Genomic DNA, 21,880 nt, shown 5'->3' with positions numbered 1-21,880 from the left:
AAAGCGTAAAGTAACTGAACTTTTTCCCTACTAGCAGTTTTCTCAAAAGCCAAAGAGGTTTCATGTGTTGGGATAACAAACCCATCAGAATTTGGAGGCCTGGATACAGGACCCAGTTCTAGTACTGATTAGTTACGAAAACTAAAGTTTCTCTAGTCCGAGGAGGTTGAGGCTTTGCATCTGAGGACTGGGGTTGGGAGCCCAGCTCGGCCACTAATCAGCCAGTGTCCTCGGCCTAATTATTGCTCTGAGGTTCAACGAATGCCCATCTCTGTCTGTGGGAGAAGCTGTTACCAATCATAGCACAGTTGCCAGAATGAGACGAGATACATGGGAAGCACTGAGCCCAGTGTCTGGAACTTGGTGGTTCTAAAAATTACACCCATCATGATGATGATGACAATGCTATGAAAGTTCTTCTCAGAAGAAAGGCCCTCAAAGGAAGTCTGCTGTTATGCATGAATGTCTCCCCAAAATTCATATGTTGAAACCCTAACCCTTAGGGTGTCTGTATTTGGGGTTGGAATCTCTAAGGAAGTGACTGAGGTCAAATGAGGTCATATCGGTGGGCCCCTGATCTCATAGGATTAGTGCCACTCCATGTTCACTGAGGAAAAAAAAGCCACATGAGGACACAGTGAGAAGGTGGCCGTCTACAAGCTAGGAAGGGAGCTCTTGTCAGAAAGTGAATTGGTCAGAACCTTGATCACGGACTTCTAGCCTCCAGAATTGCAAGAAAATAAATTTGCTATCTGTGGTATTTTGTTACGGCAGCCCGAGCTGACTAATACACTTGCTGACTGGCCAAACATGAGTAGATGGCTTCATCTCTTTGTGTTTCAGCTTCTTCTGAACATGGGTATACGGGAGGAGATGATGTACAGAGGCCCTTACAGCTTGAACATGTGGCAATATTGTGATTTGTACGTGAATGGCCTCCACCTGCTCTTTATTCCCTCACAGTTGCCCCATCACATCCCATTCACCCCAACGGGAAATCTCACCACATTCCCAATTAGAGCTCAAATTCTGTTTGTGCATCTCCACTGCTCTGTGTCCTGGACCCCACTCATTACAGCGTCATTCATTAGGAGTCAGAGCTTCTGGGGACACAGAGTCCACCATCATTAGTACTAATTGAAGCTTGGATTCCCAACCTGCTGCATTATGCTGGCCTTTTTCAGTCCAGGCTCAGGCGTCACAGCTGACAAAAGGCCCTTTTTCGGTCAGGCGCCTCAGTAGACAAAAGGCCTCGGTCTATTTACATGAGACAAGCCGAGTGTGGGGCTGTCCCCAGGGGCTGGGTGGCAGTGGCTCACAGCTGTACTGTGCCCACGCTGGGGGGTTAAATCGCCCCAGCCAGTCTGTCTACACAAGGACTCTGCATGCTATGTGGGGGATGATGGGAAGAGTGCCCCTTTGTCCCCAGAATTACCTGGAAGTTGGGGTTAGGGTTGGGATACGGTAGCCAGGCGGACCGAGAGCTCTCCTGGTACTTGAAGGGCCCGTTAAAGGCCTGCGAGATGGCGCTGAGGTTGAAGACGCACACGGCGGAGGCAGCGATGCTGTTCCTGGGAGCCGAGGAAGAGAAAGGAGAAGGCAGGTCAGAGAGTCCCGCTGTGATCCCTGTCCCAGGGCCCTCCCACGGGCCCTGGGTACCAAGGAAGCACCTTCTCGGGGAAGACTCACCATTAGTCTCCTAAACACCCCAAGGATGAAGCTGAAGCAGTGAATGGTATCCCCCTGGGGTTTCTTTATAGGGGAACAAACACTTCACTCTAGGAACAAGGGTATTTAGCAGTTATGACACTCATAATCCTGCCAGATGAGATGAATTCACCCAGCCACAAGGGGAGTGACAAAGGCTTTTGTCCCCATCAGCCTGGCAGGGCTCTCCCCACCTGTTCATCTGTTTACTTTAGCTGGCAGTGGGGCAAGCTGCTGCTGCTGCTTTTTTAAAAAGCCCCAGATAGGCCTTCCCTGGTGGCTATATAATGTATCTATCTATATATATTTTTTTAATTTAAAAAGAATTTTAAATTCAAAGGGTCAGAGAGAAACATTTGACACAGCACTGACACAGGACATCTTGAAGCCTTAATTTAGAATTCAAGCTGTACAGAATTGACGGCTATAAATGAGAGGCTCTCGAGTCCCGTGCCCTTTACTAAGTGGAAACAGCAACACCTCTTTTGTTGTTAAATAAATCTGCATTGTGAGCTCAGCTATGGTTTTAAAATTTCGTGTTAATGCTTTTAGCCAATAACATGTCTACTTATCCATTTTTTCCCCCCGGAATCAAAGAAAAAGTCAAGAAACTCCAAAATGGAAATAACTACCTTAAACTTGGTTCATCTGAAAAACACTGAATAGGTGGTAGACACCTTCTAAAGGCTTTACAAACTCCAACTGATTTAAGCTTCATAAGGTAGGGGAAATTCATTGTTAGGAAATTGGGACCCAGTGAGGTCAAGACACCTGCCCCAAATCACCCAGCCACTAAATGGGGGAGTTGGACTGAAACCCCAGGTGGGTTGGTACCAAAAAGGGAAATTTTTGAATTCTTTGTTGACAGCTCTGTGTGGATGGTAACAAAAAACACCCCCATGGAAGGTTAGAGCCTTGAGAGCAGGGGTGCGTGTTCCCTCTGGAAGCTCCAGCACAGAGAAGAGAGTCTGGTGGGAAGATGCGTACCCCTCACTGCTGGCAAATAAACTGATAAACGATAAATATGAACGTATTCATATTGCTAATTTTACTCTTTTTTAAGAAGATGAGAAGTCAAATTGTGTAAGGAAGAATTAGCCTTTGGACATGTGACTGGACTTCAGCGAGAAGTCGAAGACAGCCCTGCTGGAGCAATAACGGCCAGCCAGACCCACAGGAGGGGTTCTACCTGGGGACCAGGGGACCACGCCTTGGCCCTGGCACAGTGACAGTCGAGGGCGGAGTGTTAATCATACCTCCCTGAGCCCTCTGCTAAGTGCCTGAAAGGGAGCGTCTTATTTATCACAGGGAACCTCTAGACCCCGAGACCAGCCTGATTTTACAGATGTAGGAACCAAAGCACAGGGAGGTTACTGAACCCAAGTCACAGGCTGAGGGGGAGTAAAGCAGGATTCACATGGGGCCCGGGGGTTCATGCCTTTGACCCCATTGCTATGCTTCTTCCCGGGAAGGGAAGAAACTTATCGTCTCCCTGCTGGCATCCCATTTCTCAGTTCGCTGCGTTCACTCACTCTGAAGGGGGCTGGGCGGGGTCTCTGGTGTCACTCTGGATGTCCCAGCGGCTGCCATCCTGAGCATCCCTGACAGGTGTTGATGGACACTTCTTTTTGCCCCTCAGTGAGCTGAGGCCCATCGGTACAGCACATGTATGCCATGTGCACAGCCAACACACACACACTCATTTTCCTGGTCTCCCTCTGCCCTTTAACTTGCAGTGATCTGAGAAGGGTGGGGGGCGAGGACATGAGTGACTCCCCAGCTTTTCCCCAGCTCTTCCCGGGATGGGCCTGCCTGCTAGAACTGTGCATTACTCACCTTCTCCTGCCTGTCCCTGCACGCAGGGGAGGCCAGCCCAGGTCTAGACTACTGTGACCTTGGGGCTGCGTCTGCTTAAAGCTGGGGTCGGTAGTCATAAGCCCATTTGGCTAACAGACCTTCAGTCACATATCGCAAGTTGGCCTCTATCAGTAGTCATGGTGATAACGTGGCCTTCATCTAATGCTCTGTTTTATTTCTTTACTTGTTTAGAGCCCAGGCAGGTAAAAGTGGAGGTAGCCCCCCGGCCCTTGGTGAGCCCAACAATATGGGAACTTAGAGTTTCCTTCCTTAATCTGCTGGAAGCCGCTGGTAGAAAAGTAGAGAAGTTCCTCCTAGCTCTTCATCTCCTAAGGAGGGAAGAGAAATCAAAAGTTTTGCCCTCCCCCACTCCTACTACTACATTATCTGAGAGCCAGCATTTTTAGCTTTCCAGGAAAAAAACAAGCAAAACCTTCAGAGATTCTGTGGCAGGAGTGTACCACTTCCTGCAGCCCAACTCATGCCCTAGGGGTTGAGAAAACCCCACAGCCCTAGGGACAGAATGGGCTGGAAGAGTGAACTTTATCCCCATTCCCCAGTGCTAGGGACATTGATGAATATACAGGGACAAACCAACCCTATGAGCAAAAGCCCGAGAAAGCTTAGCCAGGGCATTTTTAGTTATCAATTCAGAGACAGGACATAACCAGTACCTCGAACTGTCACTTTCTTTCAATACGGAGCAAGTCTTACCAAGAATGCGGTCACCTCCTGAGAGGGTAAGAGCCAGACAGAGACAGGAGAGGGAGCCCAGGCAGAACATATTATGGGATTAGAGATGAAAAGATCAGAAAGTTGTTCCCAAGACCTAGTGACAATAAGTATTCAAGAGAGAAAGGGAGGTCTAGCAATTCTATTTCTGTTAGTATAGATGCCCCATATAGGATGATCTCCAACATGATGGGCATTTGCAGCACTGAACAACTAATCTGGAATAGTCTGAAACGGTATTTTTGCAAGTATTCAAATTGACTATCCACCCTCTTGGAATGGCCCAGACACAGTAATTTTATAACTTTTTAAATTGCTCGTTTTTGCCTGGAGCCAGGGGAATGAACAGCTCAGTAAGCCAAGCTCCCATTGTGTGTAAAACTGATGTCAACAGAGCAAGCGAACATCCGTCTCGTGCAGCCTATACTACTTCTTAAACAAGGTTTCGGAAGGCAAATCAACTTCAGAAACTATACACTGATTTTTTTCAAAAGAAACTTATCAAGGAGAGAAAATAACCTCTGGGGTTGAAAACCAGATTTACAGGAAAGATGGGCGTAGTGGGGTTGGGGACGGGGAGGGAACCGTCCATTTTAGTCTAATTTTCCTGACTTCATGTCACAAAGAAGACCCTTCACGAGTAAACGTCATTATCAAGCGAACGTTGACACTTCAGCTCAGCTGTAGGAAGAATGGGAGGGGAGAGGAACAAGGAAGTAAGATGCAGATAAAGTGATTCTTCAGAAATGCAATTCATGGGCAAGCTTCTGATTGCAGAAGAGATGAAAAAGTAAGTTAGCAAGACTGGGGAAGCTGAGGAAACATCACAGGGTGACCGACTGTCCTGGTTCGCCCAGGACCGAGAGGTTTCCCAGGATGCAGGGCAGTCCTCGGTGCTAAAAGCTGTGCAGTCCAGGACAAACCCGGATGGTTGGTCGTCCCACCCCATGGATCGGCACATTTAACCCATCCTGATTCATATTCTTTACTTTGGATACAGATATTTGGCTTTCGTCCAAACCATTAGGTCACCAGAGAAGAGATTTCAAAGGTGATGCAAAGCAGGACCCACACTGCAGAGTCATCATGCCCACAGCCAATGCTGAGAAAAGTGGAGCTCAGAGCCTCTGTGATTCCTGGGGGTGGGGTGTGGTCTTGTGGAGTCAGCTAAGAACAGACATTAAGTATGGGGTTAATCTACACTCCACCAGACAAAGAGTGATGAAAGACAGGCAACTTCATATGCTTTGCCTAGTCCAAACAGAAGAACCTTCCCACGAGAAATCAAATACTGTAATTTTTTACAAAAATATTTAAAAAGTAGAATCATCATTCTAGAAATGCCTAAGTTAGCCCTCATCTAGAACAACAGTTTACAGTGCAGCTATGGGAAAATGAGGAGGTGCCTTTCCTACATGAGCAGGGGTCCAGGTAAGAGTTACATTATCTCAAAGATCAAACTCTCCAGACAACACTGCTTTCATTATGCAGTGACACGACTTGTGTATAGGAAAAAAAAAAAAGACATCTAATACATTCCAGCATTTCAAAAAGTGCCCAGAGCACATTGGTAAATCGGGAAGGAAAAACTTACAGAGAATAATTTGATGCTACCATGACATAAGGATCGATCAAAACTTTCTGATTAGCTTTATTTTCCTGATACCAGTCTCAGAAATCACATCACTTTTTGTAACATTTAATTCATACTCAAAATTTCTTTTGGCTATTAGCCCAGTAAAAGAAGAAAGATTACTTTTAAAGCAACTTGTAAACCTCAAAGGTCAGAGAACAGTAGACTCATTCAGAAGGAGTAGAAAAGCAGGGAAGGAATGATTTCCAGTTACGTACACATTGGTGGTAAAGATGCCGTAGATCAGATCCAGCTCAGGCAGGAAGAAGGTGCCCTGCAGCTCATTGTAGTAGAAAGGGAGCTCGCCAGGGCGGGAGCAGTTGAGACGGGCCTTCATGAACGTGGTCCACGTGTCCTCCAGCAGGAACCGGCCCCCGATGTCATTCTTGCAAAGGCGGGCAGCTCGGGAGAACACGGTCTTCCCACAGTCATGCTCCACAGCATTTTCGCGGAAAAAGAAGTAGGTGAAATTTCCGATGTCATAAGATGACACGAAGTTTGGTTCTAGAAACAACAGGAAAGAAGAAAAGTCTCAACCTACTGGACAGCACAGCAAACTCTGCTGGATATTATGTAACAACCTAAATGGGAAAGGAATTTGAAAAAGAATAGATACATGTATATGGAGAACTGAATCACTTTGCTGTACACCTGAAACTAACACATTGTTAATCAACTATGCTCCGATATAAAGTAAAAAGGTAAAACAAAAAAACAGGAAAGAAGAGAAGTCTCAACGTCCATGTGCTACTCCTTTGTGTCTTGCCTGCTCTGTATTTCTTCCAAGGAGACCTGATTTTCTGTGGAAACCCACGGTTCTTATAGAAGAAACAGGGAGCCCTAAGAGCAACTTAGTGGTCTATGCCACTGGGTAGAACTCAGTACAGGAGCTCTAAGTGACAGGGAACTGCCAGCGTGATTCCAAATGTCACACATAAGCATCCTGAGTTAAGGCAGCACTTAGGTACATAACATTAACACCACCAAAAATGGGCACAGATAGCACTTCACTGGTACACTCTTAATAATCTTCAGAAACGGTGGGAGATGAACCGATTTACAAAACAGAAACAGACTCACAGACTTGGAGAATGAACCTGTGGTTACCAGTGGGGGAGGGATAGATTTGGAGTTTGGGATTGACGTGTACACACTGCTATGTTTAAAAGAAAATAAATAAATAGAAGATTAAAAAAAGGAAAAATAGGGCTTCCCTGGTGGCGCAGTGGTTGAGAATCCGCCTGCCAATGCAGGGGACATGGGTTCGAGCCCCAGTCCGGGAAGATCCCACATGCCGCGGAGCAACTGGGCCCGTGAGCCACAAGCACTGAGCCTGCGCGTCTGGAGCCTGTGGTCCGCAACAAGAGAGGCCGCGACAGTGAGAGGCCCGTGCACCGTGATGAAGAGTGACCCCCGCTTGCCTCAACTAGAGAAAGCCCTCGCACAGAAACGAAGACCCAACACAGCCATAAATAAATAAATAAAGCAAACTGTCAACAAGTAAAAATAAATAAACACTATTATATTAAAAAAAAAGGAAAAATAAATTAGACACAGTGAGAGACTAGCAACTATAACAATAAAATAGAACAATTATTTCAATATACTATAATAAAGGTTACGTGAATGTGAAAAGAAAAAGAAACAGTGGGAGGAAATGAGATTAAAACATGAAATGTGACTCAGAATATAGGAGTCTGGTATCATGTTTGTGTAGAAGACACCAAAATTCTTTGATTTTACTTGTATACACGAGCATGACTTTGACATAAGTTATGTGCTTTTAGTAAGGACTTTAAAAATGTTTTCCACTTGTGAAAACTGAAACTATAAGGTTAGTGTCCCGAATCAGCTTTAGCAATTCCTGTTACTATGGTGACCATGTAAATGTGATGATCAATTCTTATCTTCCTATTTCTGGGTTTCTGGGGCATCCATTTAAAGGAGGGACGTGTACTGAGATGGAGTCATTGTCTGGAAGCTTTCTGACCTCATGATTAGATTAAAATTAGGAACTTAAAAATGAAAAAAAATTACGGCAAACTTTTACTTAATCACCACTCTCATTAGGCATTCAGGAATTTATTATAGATTGTCAACTGAATTCCATTCATAGCATTGGAAGTGTTATCTTCACAACTTCCTGTTTGAGTCTATTGATAATAAGGATGATACCCTTTCAGATACAGGTGTGCCCTAATACTGATCTTTAATAACCAGGTTTGATTCTTACTCTTCTCTCTATTGCTAAGAGCTTTCCACTCCATTAGCAAATGTCTTAATTTATGGTGCAATTAGGATAATAGGACAATATCCTTTGGCATTCAAAATTAATGGAAAGATATACACAACAGCTATATCCACAAGGACATATTTCGGGGACAATTAGTTCTGTAGGACAATTCAACTGGCCTTGTATTATTCCAGATTCAATCAGACTGTACCAACAGACATGCTATTGGCGGGACAACTAAAAATATGTTTGGCTACAAAATGACCCATTAATGTTAAGAGGAACACCCACCACAGGCTCACCTGAAATGCAGACAATGATTCAGAGGCTGACAGGAAGGTGGCACTGAGTACCCTGCTATTCTGTTCAGAAAGGCTACAGCCAGTTTTCAGTCAAATACAACTGAATTTCAATCAATATTTGCTGTCATCACAAAATGCTTCAATTTAATTCAACTTCACATTCTAAAAATGTAACAAATATTCTCCATTGTATATGTCATGTACTTTTCTCTTCAGCCCATGATATTGTTCTTAAGTCATGTTAAGTACATTAGGTAATAGAGGATTTCATAAGAACTGATTTTAATTTATAAACTGTCAAACATAGTGTCTGATCACTAGCTTTAACTTGAAATGGATATTAAAAAAAATAACCAAGACACCCTGGATTGCATTAACGGGTATGAGATGGAAGTTAGAAATATTTACTGTACAGTACGCTTTAATATCCTGGAAAGACGCTCACAAAAACAGGAGGTTACACATCTCCGGCTTGTGTTTTTGGAAAGTAAAGCAAAATATTGGGGGATTTTTGAACCTGTGTTCACTGTGAGTCTCACAAAGAGAATTACTCACTGAAGCAGATCCCAAAAGCAAAGGTGTGAAACAATTACAAAACTGTATTTAGTTTCTGAAGCTAATATTCACATGTATGTCTAATTCTGAAGAGAAGGCTAAATCATATCAGAGCAGGTTCTGCAGCCAGGCTCTTATAACCAGACTGCAGTTTGGTCCTTGTACTGAAAACAAACAAAAAACCACCATCATCAACAACAACAAACCTTATCTAAAATGAAGAAAGAAGATGCAGGACAGGCGTGTCTAGCTACAGGTCCCAGCACATGTGGACGAGGTATGAGGCAGAGTCCACAAGGTTTATCAAACACCCTCATGACTACCTACTTCTGCTATTAACTTGGGGACAAACAGCATGCAAACCACATAGTAAACAGTACCTAGGAAGTCTTGAGTAGGAAGTCGAGGAGCTGAAAAAGTAAAAAGATCTGCCTTGGTTTCTTCCAGCTCAAGGCTGGCCTATAGTTTAAAAACCCTGTCGAGTGCAAAACTCTTGCGTGAGGCTCTGAGCTGGGTGCTCCCCCTTCATAAGCTCAGTAAATGCACAGGACTTATAGAGGGAGATACTGTGTGACTCCTCCCATTCCATAGATGAAGACACTAAATCCTGGAGGTTAAGGAACCTGTCCAAGTTCACACAACCAGCAATGGTGGTTGGGTTATGTCCCAAATCCAGACCGTCTGACCTCACAGCCTACACACGTACCCTTATACTACACTGAAGAAAATAATGGACTGCAAGAGAACAATCAGTTACATTAACAACAACATTCAAGAACAGGACTTGGAATTCTGGGCAATGCTTTAGAAACCAAAGTGGTGAGTGGATTTACTCAGAACCAAGGTGAGGAGGGCTTGGGAACAGACCAGAGGGGAAGACAGATGCCCGGATGAATGTTTACTCTGGAGCTATTAGAGACATCAAGGATGCCACAGAAAGAAGAGCAGGAAGAAGAAGCCAACAATCCAAAGGCTTATTAAACACGAATATTGCTGGGAAGCGTTTGCCCCAACTCCAGAGATGACGTTTCCAATGATGCCCACCAGAGCCCGGGAGTGCCCTCCAGGGACCATGAGAGCCTCTCTCTGTGTTCGTCATTTTCACTGTCCGGCCACTGAACAATTTCACCCAGATATCTCATATGGGAGGAGTACTGAATCATGCCAAGCAGATTAGCCCACGGCTTCCTCTTTCCACGGAGAACCCCCAATGTCTCTCCAAACCACTGCAAACCCACTTTATGATAGGGTGACAAAGAGCCTTTTAGATAGAAATGCTCAACTACATTTTTTTCCTGCTGGGAAAACAAGGGAAGAATTTGTGCCTGGTACGTAGTGTATGTGTTTCTCTAACTCACCACATATTACAGGTCATTTTAGTTGGGGAGCTAAACTACATTTGGAAACACATCCTGCGGCCCCACAGTGGTCCTGCAGGCAGATGATGGGCCCTGACTGGGTGACCTGCTGTCACATCAGGAGGCTCCCGAGACTTTGGAAACTCAGCCAGCATCCTATTCCTTTTCCAAAGATAGAAGAAAAGCAGAAATCATTGTTAAATAGACAGCCAAGTAGCTCTTGCCTTTATAGATCTAAATCTGGAGGTAGGGGATGTTTGAATCTCACCAGGCAGGATAATAAGATGCATATTGTTTCCATTCCATTGTTGAAGTTCTGTCTCTTGTTAAAATGCAATTCACCATAAGCTAGCATCTGTCACTCCTGAGTGAAATGAACGAGCCATAAATCAGTCAATGGCCTCCTTGTCTCCAATGAATGTGAGTGCATGAAAGAGCTCCTTTATTCAGTATTATTATTAGAGCTACACATGAATAGAAGGTGCTGCTAATTCAGAATAAAAACAGACATGAGTATGTGTCAGCTTATTACAAATATATGCATGGAAAAGCTGTTTTTTCCTCATGTTTTTAAACATATTGCGTTACGGACTACAGAGTATTCTACAAAATATGTCAGGTTTTAAGAAGAACTGTGTTATGATATGAGGACTTTTATTTGGCACATTGACTTACATAATAGTGACCACGCGGATGGGAGTACTGAGTAGGGAAACACAATATAAATGAACAATGAGAAGAGCAAAAGTATCAACATCTCTGAGAAGATTCTGACCATGTAAAACCAAATGCTGAACATCCTGATGGATCCTTCCCCTCTGTCTTCTGTCTATTCCAATGCCTACTGCATCTGTCTGGAGGGGAACCAGGTTCAATGGTCCAATCTGATGACTGACTAGATCACTGAGAGGCTCTTGATAGAGAAATATTTGTCTAAATTGATGAAAATGGACATTAAAAGGAAAGGAATTCCAATTTTCCAACTCTATAAAAATCTTACTAGCATCAAAATCTATCAAAATTATTTTGCAATCAAAGGCCACCTTGTGATACACCTGTCAAAGGCAGACTAGAAAATGGTGGGGTGGAGCCTGTATGGGTTGGACCCCGCCCATCCCAGCTTGAAACCCTGAGCTGGACCACTGACATCTGGAATGTTCCTTTATCCTGCAACAATTCGACCTAAGGATTAAAGAGACTGGTACAAAGTAGCCTCGCAATAAATGATGGTTATAATTTTTATTTCATGATTTATTATTTTTTTTTTTTTGCGGTACGCGGGCCTCTCACTGTTGTGGCCTCTCCCGTTGCGGAGCACAGGCTCCGGACGCACAGGCTCAGCGGCCATGGCTCATGGGCCCAGCCTCTCCGCGGCATGTGGGATCTTCCCAGACCGGGGCACGAACCCGTGTCCCCTGCATCGGCAGGTGGACTCTCAACAACTGCGCCACCAGGGAAGCCCTCATGATTTCCTTTTGATTTCCTTTTTAATAATTTCTATTTAGTAGAACTTCACATAATGATAATGAGTAATCAAACATGTATATATTAAAGGTGATCAGAATTTGGGAAACATAAATAAAGCCAGGCTGAGTTTTTAAAATAGCAAGCGATTCCACAAAAAAGAAAGGAGTTAATGGAAACAATATTTAGACGTGACACACAGTGAGCCAGAGGTTTTCAGTTCCCTAATTTGTTGATGTCGGTTACAACGAAAACCATTTCTGTGCATATTCCTAGATTTCAGATACTCTCTTTATTGTAAACAGTTTCCCTTGTCACAGCTACATGAACATGTGCTGCAGAGGGTTCCAAAGTAAAGCTAATTTTATCTAGAGATTTATTAAGAGGGGATAATTAAACCAAAACTAAATTAAGTAAAAAGTGGTTTAAAAGCCATTGATATACTAAAATCCTTTCCTTAAGATTTCTAGGAAAAGATTAGATATATAGATAGATAGATAAATAGATATAGATAGATGGATAGATATACATGTTTGTGTGTGTATGTTTATTGTGTGTGGCATACATATGTATAGGATTGAGGTATATGTATATATGGCTCAATACTTCCACCTACTGGCTGTATGAACTTAGTCAAATTACTTAACAACCTACATTCTCAGTTTCCTCCTTTTAGAACGGTGATAACAACACCCAATATGTAGTATCATTGTGAAAAGTCAAAGGCAATGCATGCCAAGTGCGTACCACTTGGTCGCTAATCATCAAAATATAGGTCACTATTTATTTATATATATAAACTATCATATAAATAATAAATACATAAATTAATAATAAACATATACAAAAATATATAAATTAATACAAATGCATATGTTGGTAAACATACCATCAGTATTTACTTAACAAGTTAACTTATTAGATTTGAATTCTGTATATCAAATTAGGGTCTGTGTTCCTTTCAGAAGATCTGGAACCAAACATGGTGGAAGGTCTGTGGTAGAGGTGGAGCCTTGCATGCCAGCCAGAGCACCTATATCACCAGGTACTTCCTTACCACCCACTGTGGGGCTGTCCTACTGTCCTGGGCCCCAGGTATTCCGCAACCCATGCCCTCAAGGCCATTGTAAGGCAACAAACAAGACACAGATCAATGAGCCATCACAGTGAGAAGACCATGGGGGCCAGGGCAGCGAGGTGAATTCGAGAATCAGAAAGGAGGGAAGCAGGGAAAGGGCAGATGTCAGGTTCGGATGGGGCTCCAGGTCAAGAGCAGGAGAGAGAGCAGCCGGAGAGAAGACCCTACGGGTGGCCAGGAATGGAAGGAAGCTAGTGTTGGCACAGAAGGAATCAATAGGACAGGCGGCAGAAGGCTGGGCCAGGCCAGCGATCCACGGAGAGGAATCTGGAATTCAAGGGCCACTGGAGAGACACTGAAGAGTTTTAAAGACAAGCTTATGACCCAAATTTCCGTGTGTGTGGTGGCAGTGTCAGGTGAAGGTGGGAGTGGGATGTGGTCCAAGCCTGTCCTTAGTGATCACTGACATAGTAACATGAGCTTTGGAGCCCCAGGTCCTTCACTCACTGAGGCCCCGGCAGAAAGAAAGCCATTGCTAAATCATCTCAGGAGGACGAAAAACATGGCAAACATGATTCCTTCCTTCTTCAGGGGACCATAATCTGTTGAAAGTGTGTTACTTATATAGATTTGCTGGTTCAAGTAGGAGCAACTTGTACCACAGGGACACGTTGCTGTCTCTTCCTAAATGAGAGCTGCCACCTGTACATCAGCTTGTACCCTAGGAGCCCAAACTCTCACCAAGCATTCTCCCTCTCTCAGTGTCAACAGGAGCTCCATTAACTGGCTATTGGTCCACCTGTTCTAGCTCACAGGGCCAGAGACATCCTTCTCTATCCTGCTGGCTCACTCCATTCCAAGCATCAAGCCCCTGGCAGCCTTTCCAATCTCCTGTAAGATTCGACTAAATCACACAGTCCAGGGCTCAATTAGTTATAAGTAATGTCATGACTATGTATTTCTGAACATTTTCAAAGCTGCAAGTTTCCATTGACCATGTTTATTTTTTCTTGATTATATTTTAAATGTATAGGTTCTCTTCTTTCAGGAATTAATCATTTAACCTGCTGAATTGTAAAACTTAAGGAGTTTTTAAATTGGAATATTAACTTTAATTCAAAGATCTTAGAGATATTTTAATGCCTGTAAAATATTTTTAAAGACTAAGAGGAAAACATGCAAGATTTAATTGAAAGAAAATACTGGGCTACAACATTGTGCAGTCAGAATAAGTAAACTCTTATGATGGCTTGGTCTTTGTCTCCTGAGCTGATCAGGGCCAGGGCAAGACAGAAGAAAAAAACACAGAGATTATACCATCCAATGTTCAGCAGTGAACGAAAAATGTGAGAGGCCATTGACTGCGGGAAAACAGGAAGTTTAATACAATAATAAGGAGACAAATTTACTGAAACACAGAGAACTGAGTATCTTATAAACAGGATGACAATATGATTTACGCTCCAAACTGGAAATCTTTTGAGAGGGAAAAGGAGTAATGTTAATCATGCCAGGTGTCAGGAGTGATCCAGGACTGTCACCAGGAAACAGCTATGATGTCTAGACAATGAACATCAAAACATTTTCGTGAGTGGTTATATAAGTACTAGTAAATTTCTATATAGCATATTGTGTTCTCTATAATGGGGCATATCTTCTTTGTGTGGATCTTTTTTTTTTTTAACGCAGGTCTCCATATGCCTTAGTGTATACAGTTGGTGCCTCTGGTGTCATAATATCTTGATGGGGGAAGGAAGAGTGGGATTTGTCCATTCTCTTTTATTTTTATAAATTTATTTATTAAATTTATTTATTTTTGGCTGCATTGGGTCTTTGTTGCTGCATGTGGGCTTTCTCTAGTTGTGGTGAGCCGGGGCTACTCTTCACTGTGGTGCACGGGCCTCTCATTGCGGTGGCTTCTCTTGTTGCAGAGCATGGGCTCTAGGCACGTGGGCTTCAGTAGCTGTGGCTCATGGGCTCTAGAGCACAGGCTCAGTAGCTGTGGCACATGGGCCCAGTTGCTCCACGGCATGTGGGATCTTCCCAGACCAGGGTTCAAACCCACGTCCCCTGCACTGTCAGGTGGATTCTTAACCACTGCACCACCAGGGAAGCCCCATCCATTCTCTTTTGAAATGTGTAAATTGGAAGTCCAAATTGCAACTGAGCAGGACCCTTCCCAGGACAAACGCCCCACCCCGCTGTCCTCTGCCTGCCTCTTGTCTGTAAAAAAAAAATAAAAATTTGGCCAAAGAATAAATTTAATCAGAGAAGTGGGAAAATACAGAAGCAAAGGAAAACAGTCAAGCAAGACAAAATAATAATCGTTTAGCTATTAAACAAAGTCAAGGACCTTTATTTCCTCCTCAAGGGCTATAGATAATATTCTGAGCCATGTCCTTTGAGCTGGTTTGCAGATACTGAAACGCCCACCAGGTGGGAGAAATTAACTGTACGCTGCTCACAAGCACAGAGACCCCAGACCAGTTGGAACCAGAAGGTCAGTGATGTTGACTCCTGGCTACCTCACCACCACTCAATCTGAAGAAGATCCACGAGTTGATCATGTACCTTGCAACTCTCTCCTCAGCACGTGGCCCCTTCCTCATTTCCCTGTTTAATCTTTGAGCAAAACCTGGGGAGTGGGAGTTGGTTCCTGGGGACATGAGTCCACCTTCTCCCCAGAATGGCTGGCTTCCTCAATAAAGCCATCTTTCCCTTTACCTAACACTTGTCTCTCAGTATTGGATTCTTGAGGAACATGCAGCCGAACCTGAGTTCGGTGACAAAATGACTTATTGGCAAGTATAGAGCCTTCATCACAACACTAAAGGGATTCTGTGGCTGCTCAAGTTTCAGGAACTCAGCACTCAATGACCAGGACAGAACACACTATTTTCAAAGAGCACAACAAGAATTGATTCCTTCCTGTCACCTACCAGATGTTTGTGTCCATAAAGGGCTGTGTTAAATAACCCCACAGGCTCTCCTTCTTTGGGTTTAATAACCGCAGCTCATTCCATCTCCTTTTGCAAGTTTTCACCAATCAAGAAGCACCGGCCACTATTTCCAAAGTCCCTGGATCCCGCTTCCATGGCAACTTGTGCATAAAAATGTGGACATCAGGAGAGAGACGGAGGCAGCTTTTGGTGGCGGTATTTCCTAAGATGTTGACTAAACAAAGGGGAGGACAGAAGTCCACAGAGGGGTAAGGATCTGTCTTCAAATCCTAGCTCGTGCATGCTTCAGCATGTAGCCCTGGTTCAGATAACACCTATATGGAGTCTCCCAACCACCTGGTAAGTTGTAAAGAGCCACTGTGACTCCCCCTTGCACCTGGAGTAACAACTGGATGTACCAGAGGCTCCAGCAGGTGCACGGACAGGCAAATGGTATGTAAGGAGGCCATTTATTTAAACTCTTTTCTGACCCTATAAAGATCATCAGACTTGGTTTACAACACTCTTTCCAAAGGGTGTTTACATCCATCCCACACAAGACAGACAATCTGCCCAACGCCCTCTGATAGGTTTGATCAAGCCTGAAAATTAGAAAAGGGCAGCTCGTCATGCTGGGTCTCATGTCACACAACTTTGCTCCCATGCTCTAAGTCCACGTGTCATCACCTTCACAAGTTGAAACTTCAGCTGTTAGCCTTTCAGCTGCAGTACTGAACAGAGCCCACTGTTCACAAGGATGGCCCTCTGAAAGCATCTCCCCAGGTGCTGTCTGGTAAAGTACAAAACTAGGCTGCTGACTACGCAATCGTGATTTTTGTTCTGGGTTTTACCTAGCTTCTTTTCCTTGGTAAACACTACAGATTTCCTAAACAAGTACACTTCATTCCCAGGCCCCTCTTGTCTTTATTTTGCTTATCTGGGAACTGCCCACATTTATGAATTTCCTGCTTTAGCAAATCTTGTCTGTCCAGGGAGAGCCTAGTGCAGACTGTTCACACCTTCAGGGACTGCACTGTGTAGACTGCCACAAAGTGATCTCACTGTCCCCAGGATGAAGCCCAACAGGGTCACTCCAGCCTGGCCATGTCTGGACCCCCAAGAAGTGGTGTCTGCGCCCAGGGAGAAGCAGGGAGCTCCACAAAGCACCTGTCTTCATGATAAGCAGAATATTTCTCCCTCCAAGTAAGTTATCTTTAATCACTAGAAGGTTAATCATTGTATTTTAAAGACCTCAAAGAGTCTATTTAATGTGTGGGTAACATCAATAGAGTTAGTTCAAACCAGCAGAATTTGAGATTGTTACAGAGTTTTCTTAACTGGAAACATAATAGCTCATTAAAAATGATACAATGGGGCTTCCCTGGTGGCGCAGTGGTTGAGAGTCCGCCTGCCGATGGAGGGGACATGGGTTCGTGCCCCAGTCCGGGAAGATCCCACATGCCGCGGAGCGGCTGGGCCCGTGAGCCATGGCCGCTGAGCCTGCGCGTCCGGAGCCTGTGCTCCACAACGGGAGAGACCACGGCAGTGAAGGCCCGCGTACCCCACAAAAATAAATAAATAAAAGATACAATGGATTTCAAGTGTGTTTTCCTCCAGGTGGAGGTCAAGCCTGGAATCTCAGAGAATGGGAGGAAGCAGCAGAGTTCTGTGGAGAAAACCCAAGAGAGAGACAAAAGCTGCCTCCAGGGAAGGAAAATAAGCAGGTTGCTGCCTGCCCATGAGATTAGGCCCCCAAAGATGTCCATGCTGAAAGCTCACTGACAGATTCCTTTTTCCAAGTTCCTATCGAGGTTTTAGTCCATGTGCAAGCAAGCAGTTCCCCCAGAACCCACAAATTCAATCTGTACAATGCTAATTTGCAGATGTATTTTTTTTCCCTTTTCATGGGTTGACTGTTTCCCCGATTTGATTGCCAGTTTCTTGAAGGCAAGTTTTACAGCTTCTCTATTTTAAGCATAGACCATTAAACATGTATTACCCTGCTTTACCATAATCATTTAATAAGGGTTATTAACAATTAGTATTTTAATGCGTTAAGGCTGTTAAGGTACTTCTCTAAACACATTAAGTTTGTTTGAAGAGCGATTTTGGCACAGGGGAAAAAATCCGATTTTGAAACTTATAGTCGTGACCAAACATATAACTCAATGTTTCAAGTTCCTCCAGAACACTATCCAATTAATCATACTGTCTTTGATAACTAACTGAATACATAATGGTTGAAAATGGGAGTCCAAATGAGAATGGCAAAAGAAGATTCTTTAAATGTTTGGACCCGCATCAGTTTCAAACATACAAATCTATATTTTTAAAGTTCTGGGTTGCAACTAATATGACACATTCCCTGTGTTAACAACAAAATTCATATTTCTGCTACTTACGAAATGTGCCTATCTCCTAGTCATTCAACAAATATTGATGGAGCCTCAACTGTGTTTCAGGCACTATATGAAATGCTGACCACACAGAAATGGATCCCACCTAATCCCTGCCCTTAAGGAATTCAGAAACTCATGGGTGGGGAAAACAAAGATGTAAACTACTCATCTGTTAGTTCATTTATTCAAAAATGATGTATTGGGTGTTTACTGTGTCCAGCACTGTTGAAAGTATATGGGATCCATCAGTGACCAACAAGTAAGCCTGGCCATTAGGGAACATTCATTCTAGTGGAGGAAAGGAGACAAGTACTAAAAGCATAACACTAAGGATAAAAGTCTAACGTGGCTAAGGGGAATCAAGAGGGCTAGATGGAGGAGGGGGTCGTTTCAAATAAGGTGGTCAGGGGCGAGGTCCCATTGAGAAGTGGCATTTGAGCAAAGACAACGGAGCTAAACCCACTGGCCAGCTGGATTGCCTGGGGCTGAGAGCTCTCCAGATACAACAGCAAACTATAGCCCTCAGGCAGATCCTGCCTGCTGGCTATGAATAAAGTTGTATGTGCACGCAGCATGCGTGTATGCATTGGTGATGGCTGCCTTCATGCTACGATGGCAGAATTGAAAAGCTGCAACAGAGACCATACGGATCCAAAGTCTAAAATATCCAAAGTCACCAATATTCGTCATATCTTCATGGTCTGATTTTTTATCTCACAACCGCCAGGTCCGGTGGCAAGTTATTTCCAGCTTACAAGCGAGAAAACCGAGAATTGAGACAAATCAGCATCCTGAAGGGTGAGCACTGATTCGCCGGTGGCAATGCATGTAAGAGGTTAAAGCAGGAGCAAGGGTGGGTAGGAGAGAGCACAGGGAAGCATCAGGGGATGGCCAGCACTGCCTCAGCTTTCTCTGCAGGTGAAATGGGGACACGAGCGGGGTTGGAGCAGGACAGGGGCCACGCGCTCCAGTATCGTGGGGTGAAGACAGCCATGCACAATGCCCATCAAGAAGGGATGAAAGGGACCCACCGAGTCTTGGGGAAACTGCAACTTCAACTGAAGCTACTACGGAGGAGCAGGAATTACGGATGAGGCAAAACTCAAGGGAAGAAAGAACAGCATAAACAGCACGTGGGAAGGAGCATGGTGAGGAAAGCACAGTGCAGCCAGGGAAATGCGCACTCTGCCTTAAAGGATGCTGAGAGGGCACGTGGGCAAAGGAGCAGTGGAGTCAGATCACACAGGCTGGGAAAGAGAAAACCCGATGAAGGTGTCATAGCCAGCCCTGCTCTCCTCTCCACGTCAGCCCTTGCTGACAGCCGATGGCACGGCCACCACCTGGGTCTTGCTGCACTGGTGCAGGGGCGCAGGCGGGACACCCACTCATTGGTGGACAGCTGTAATGGTGGTGGTATCATAAGACAATGCACCTGGAACTCTGGTATTAGATCCAAGGCACTTAGCTTGCTCAGGGCAGGTTGTTGGAACCCTACCAACCAATTTATGCTGGGTCTCTGGGAGGTGTGGTGGGAAGATTAGAGGCTTGGTAGGTCCTTACTCAGGGCTCTCTGTATCCTGGCAGGACGTCACCCTGGACAGCCTGATGTCACCACTTGCCTGAAGAGTAAGTAGCCCTGAAGCAAAGGAGGTCCCCAGAGGCTTGGGTCCCTGAAGGGTCATGACTTGCCATGTTTGTCTACATGTTCTGACATTCTGAAGAGCATCCTTTGTGCCGTGTGCTTCTCTTTCTCTGGAGGGTCACAGTGCTGATTTTTGCCAAGCCTTCACTGCAGCCCTTTGAGGCAGTAATTCAGACACAGAATGAGGGGGATGAAATCCACTTTAGAATGCTGCCTAAGAGAGAGGCACCCCTTCCCCAGAGATCGCGAGGTGGAGGAGGGATGCACAGTGGATAAGGCTACAGTTTAAGTGGATGGACTGTCCACCCCAGTGCTCTGGAGCATGGAAGGAGGAAACGGGTGCAGGCCGGCTCTGCCCTGGGCGAAGACAACAATCCCTTGAGCCCTACCTGATGCCTTCTGATGCTTTCTATTGGGAACAAGAAGGGAACACTGTCTGTCGAGAACAAGGAGAACACAGCTGAGACCAGGAGACTGAGTGTGGCCAGAGGATTCACCCGCAACACAGAAAGAGATGTAACAGTGTCATTGGAAAATAAGACACAGAAGTTTAAGATTTCAACATTTGAGCGTTTCCTGATTAGGGCACTATTGCGGGTTGCATTGTATCCCCCCAAATATATGTTGGTACCTATAAACGTGACCTTGTTTGGAAGTAGGGTCATGGCAGATATAATTAGTAAAGATGAGGTCATACTGGGATAAGGGGGGCCCTAATCCCATAGGACCCATGTGAGGACACAGAGCCACAGGAAGTAGATCGTGTGAACAGAGGGAAAGACTGGAGTGTTGCTGCCACAAGCCAAGGGATGCTGAGGGCTGTGGAGCTACAAGAGGTGAGGAAGGGCCCTCCCCTGGAGTCTTCAAAGAAAGCACGGGCGGCCGACACCTTGATCTTGGACTTCTCGCCTCCAGAACTCTGAGAGAACACATTTCTGTTTTAAGCTACCCAGTTTGTGGCACTTCGTGGCAGCAACCCTAGGAAACAAACACAGCCAGCGTCCAAAATGTCGCTGAAGGCATGGCTTGAGGAAGTGAAGTTCGTTGGTGCCTAGCTGCTGGCTGAGGAGGGAGATGCCTGGCACAGGGCTGGCAGAGGCGAACAAGAAACGCTAGCGACCGCTGTACCGCTCATGCCATGAGTTTGCCCTGTACGAGTTAATTAACCCAATTAAGGAAAGGGTCTACCTCCCTGTACAGGCAAATTATCCTATACACAATTTAATCACAGCAGGGAAGCTGAAAACAAAAATTCTGCTGACCACGGTTCACAGGTGCTATCCCCCACACCTCCCCCGCCGAGAAAGTTCTCTTTCGTCAACAGAGAAATGTTGGCAGAAAACTGGTAAATGTCCAAACCAAAGACAGGAGCTCTGCTTATCATAACCTGTAAGCAGCTGTTAGCTGAGTGATGGCCTCCCAGGGACCCTGAGCCCTGTAAACACCTGGAGGTACTGAGGCTTGTGTAGTAGGTGAAGGTGTCTGGGGGACCTGGACGTGGCAGCAGCAGGACACAGCAGTCAGGAGAGTCCAGCCCAGAGGGGCAGCAGGGGGCACAGTGGGGAAAGCACAGAGGAGGCTTGTCAGTGTCAGGAAAGATGGGAAACAAGAGGCTGGTAGGTGTCAGTAATCAGGAACCACAGCCCAAAATGTTCCTCCACGAACTCAGCCAACAGACATTTACTCACTGCCACTATGCATCCGATGTCGTATCAGACTTTGGGGCGTTCACAGTAATCACGTCTATTTATCGAGTACCTGCTGCACGCCACCAATATTCGTCATATCTTCATGGTCTGATTTTTTATCTCACAACCGCCAGGTCCGGTGGCAAGTTATTTCCAGCTTACAAGCGAGAAAACCGAGAATTGAGACAAATCAGCATCCTGAAGGGTGAGCACTGATTCGCCGGCAGGACTTTCCACCTCCAAAGCCTCCATCCCCTACCTTCTTATACGACCACTGAGCCCACGAAAAGACA

The 21,880-nt window shown here is 44.9% G+C and overlaps 1 protein-coding gene across 2 annotated transcripts in view; it reads right to left on the bottom strand.

Annotated features, from left to right (window-relative positions):
• The window catches only part of SEMA5A (semaphorin 5A), a 346,899-nt gene that overhangs the window by 134,095 nt on the left and 190,924 nt on the right, over positions 1 to 21,880 (bottom strand). For both annotated transcript variants that reach the window (XM_024752519.1, XM_024752520.1), the window contains exons 8-9: positions 6,148 to 6,433; positions 1,436 to 1,571 (exon numbers count right to left, since the gene is read on the bottom strand). In XM_024752519.1, coding sequence (XP_024608287.1) covers positions 1,436 to 1,571; positions 6,148 to 6,433 — 422 coding nt within the window. The remainder of the gene's footprint in view (positions 1 to 1,435; positions 1,572 to 6,147; positions 6,434 to 21,880) is intronic.

Source organism: Neophocaena asiaeorientalis, unplaced genomic scaffold (assembly GCF_003031525.2).
Source record: "Neophocaena asiaeorientalis asiaeorientalis breed wild unplaced genomic scaffold, Neophocaena_asiaeorientalis_V1.1 scaffold52, whole genome shotgun sequence".
NCBI classification, from domain to species: domain Eukaryota; kingdom Metazoa; phylum Chordata; class Mammalia; order Artiodactyla; family Phocoenidae; genus Neophocaena; species Neophocaena asiaeorientalis.
This window is presented reverse-complemented; position numbering and strand designations above follow the sequence as displayed.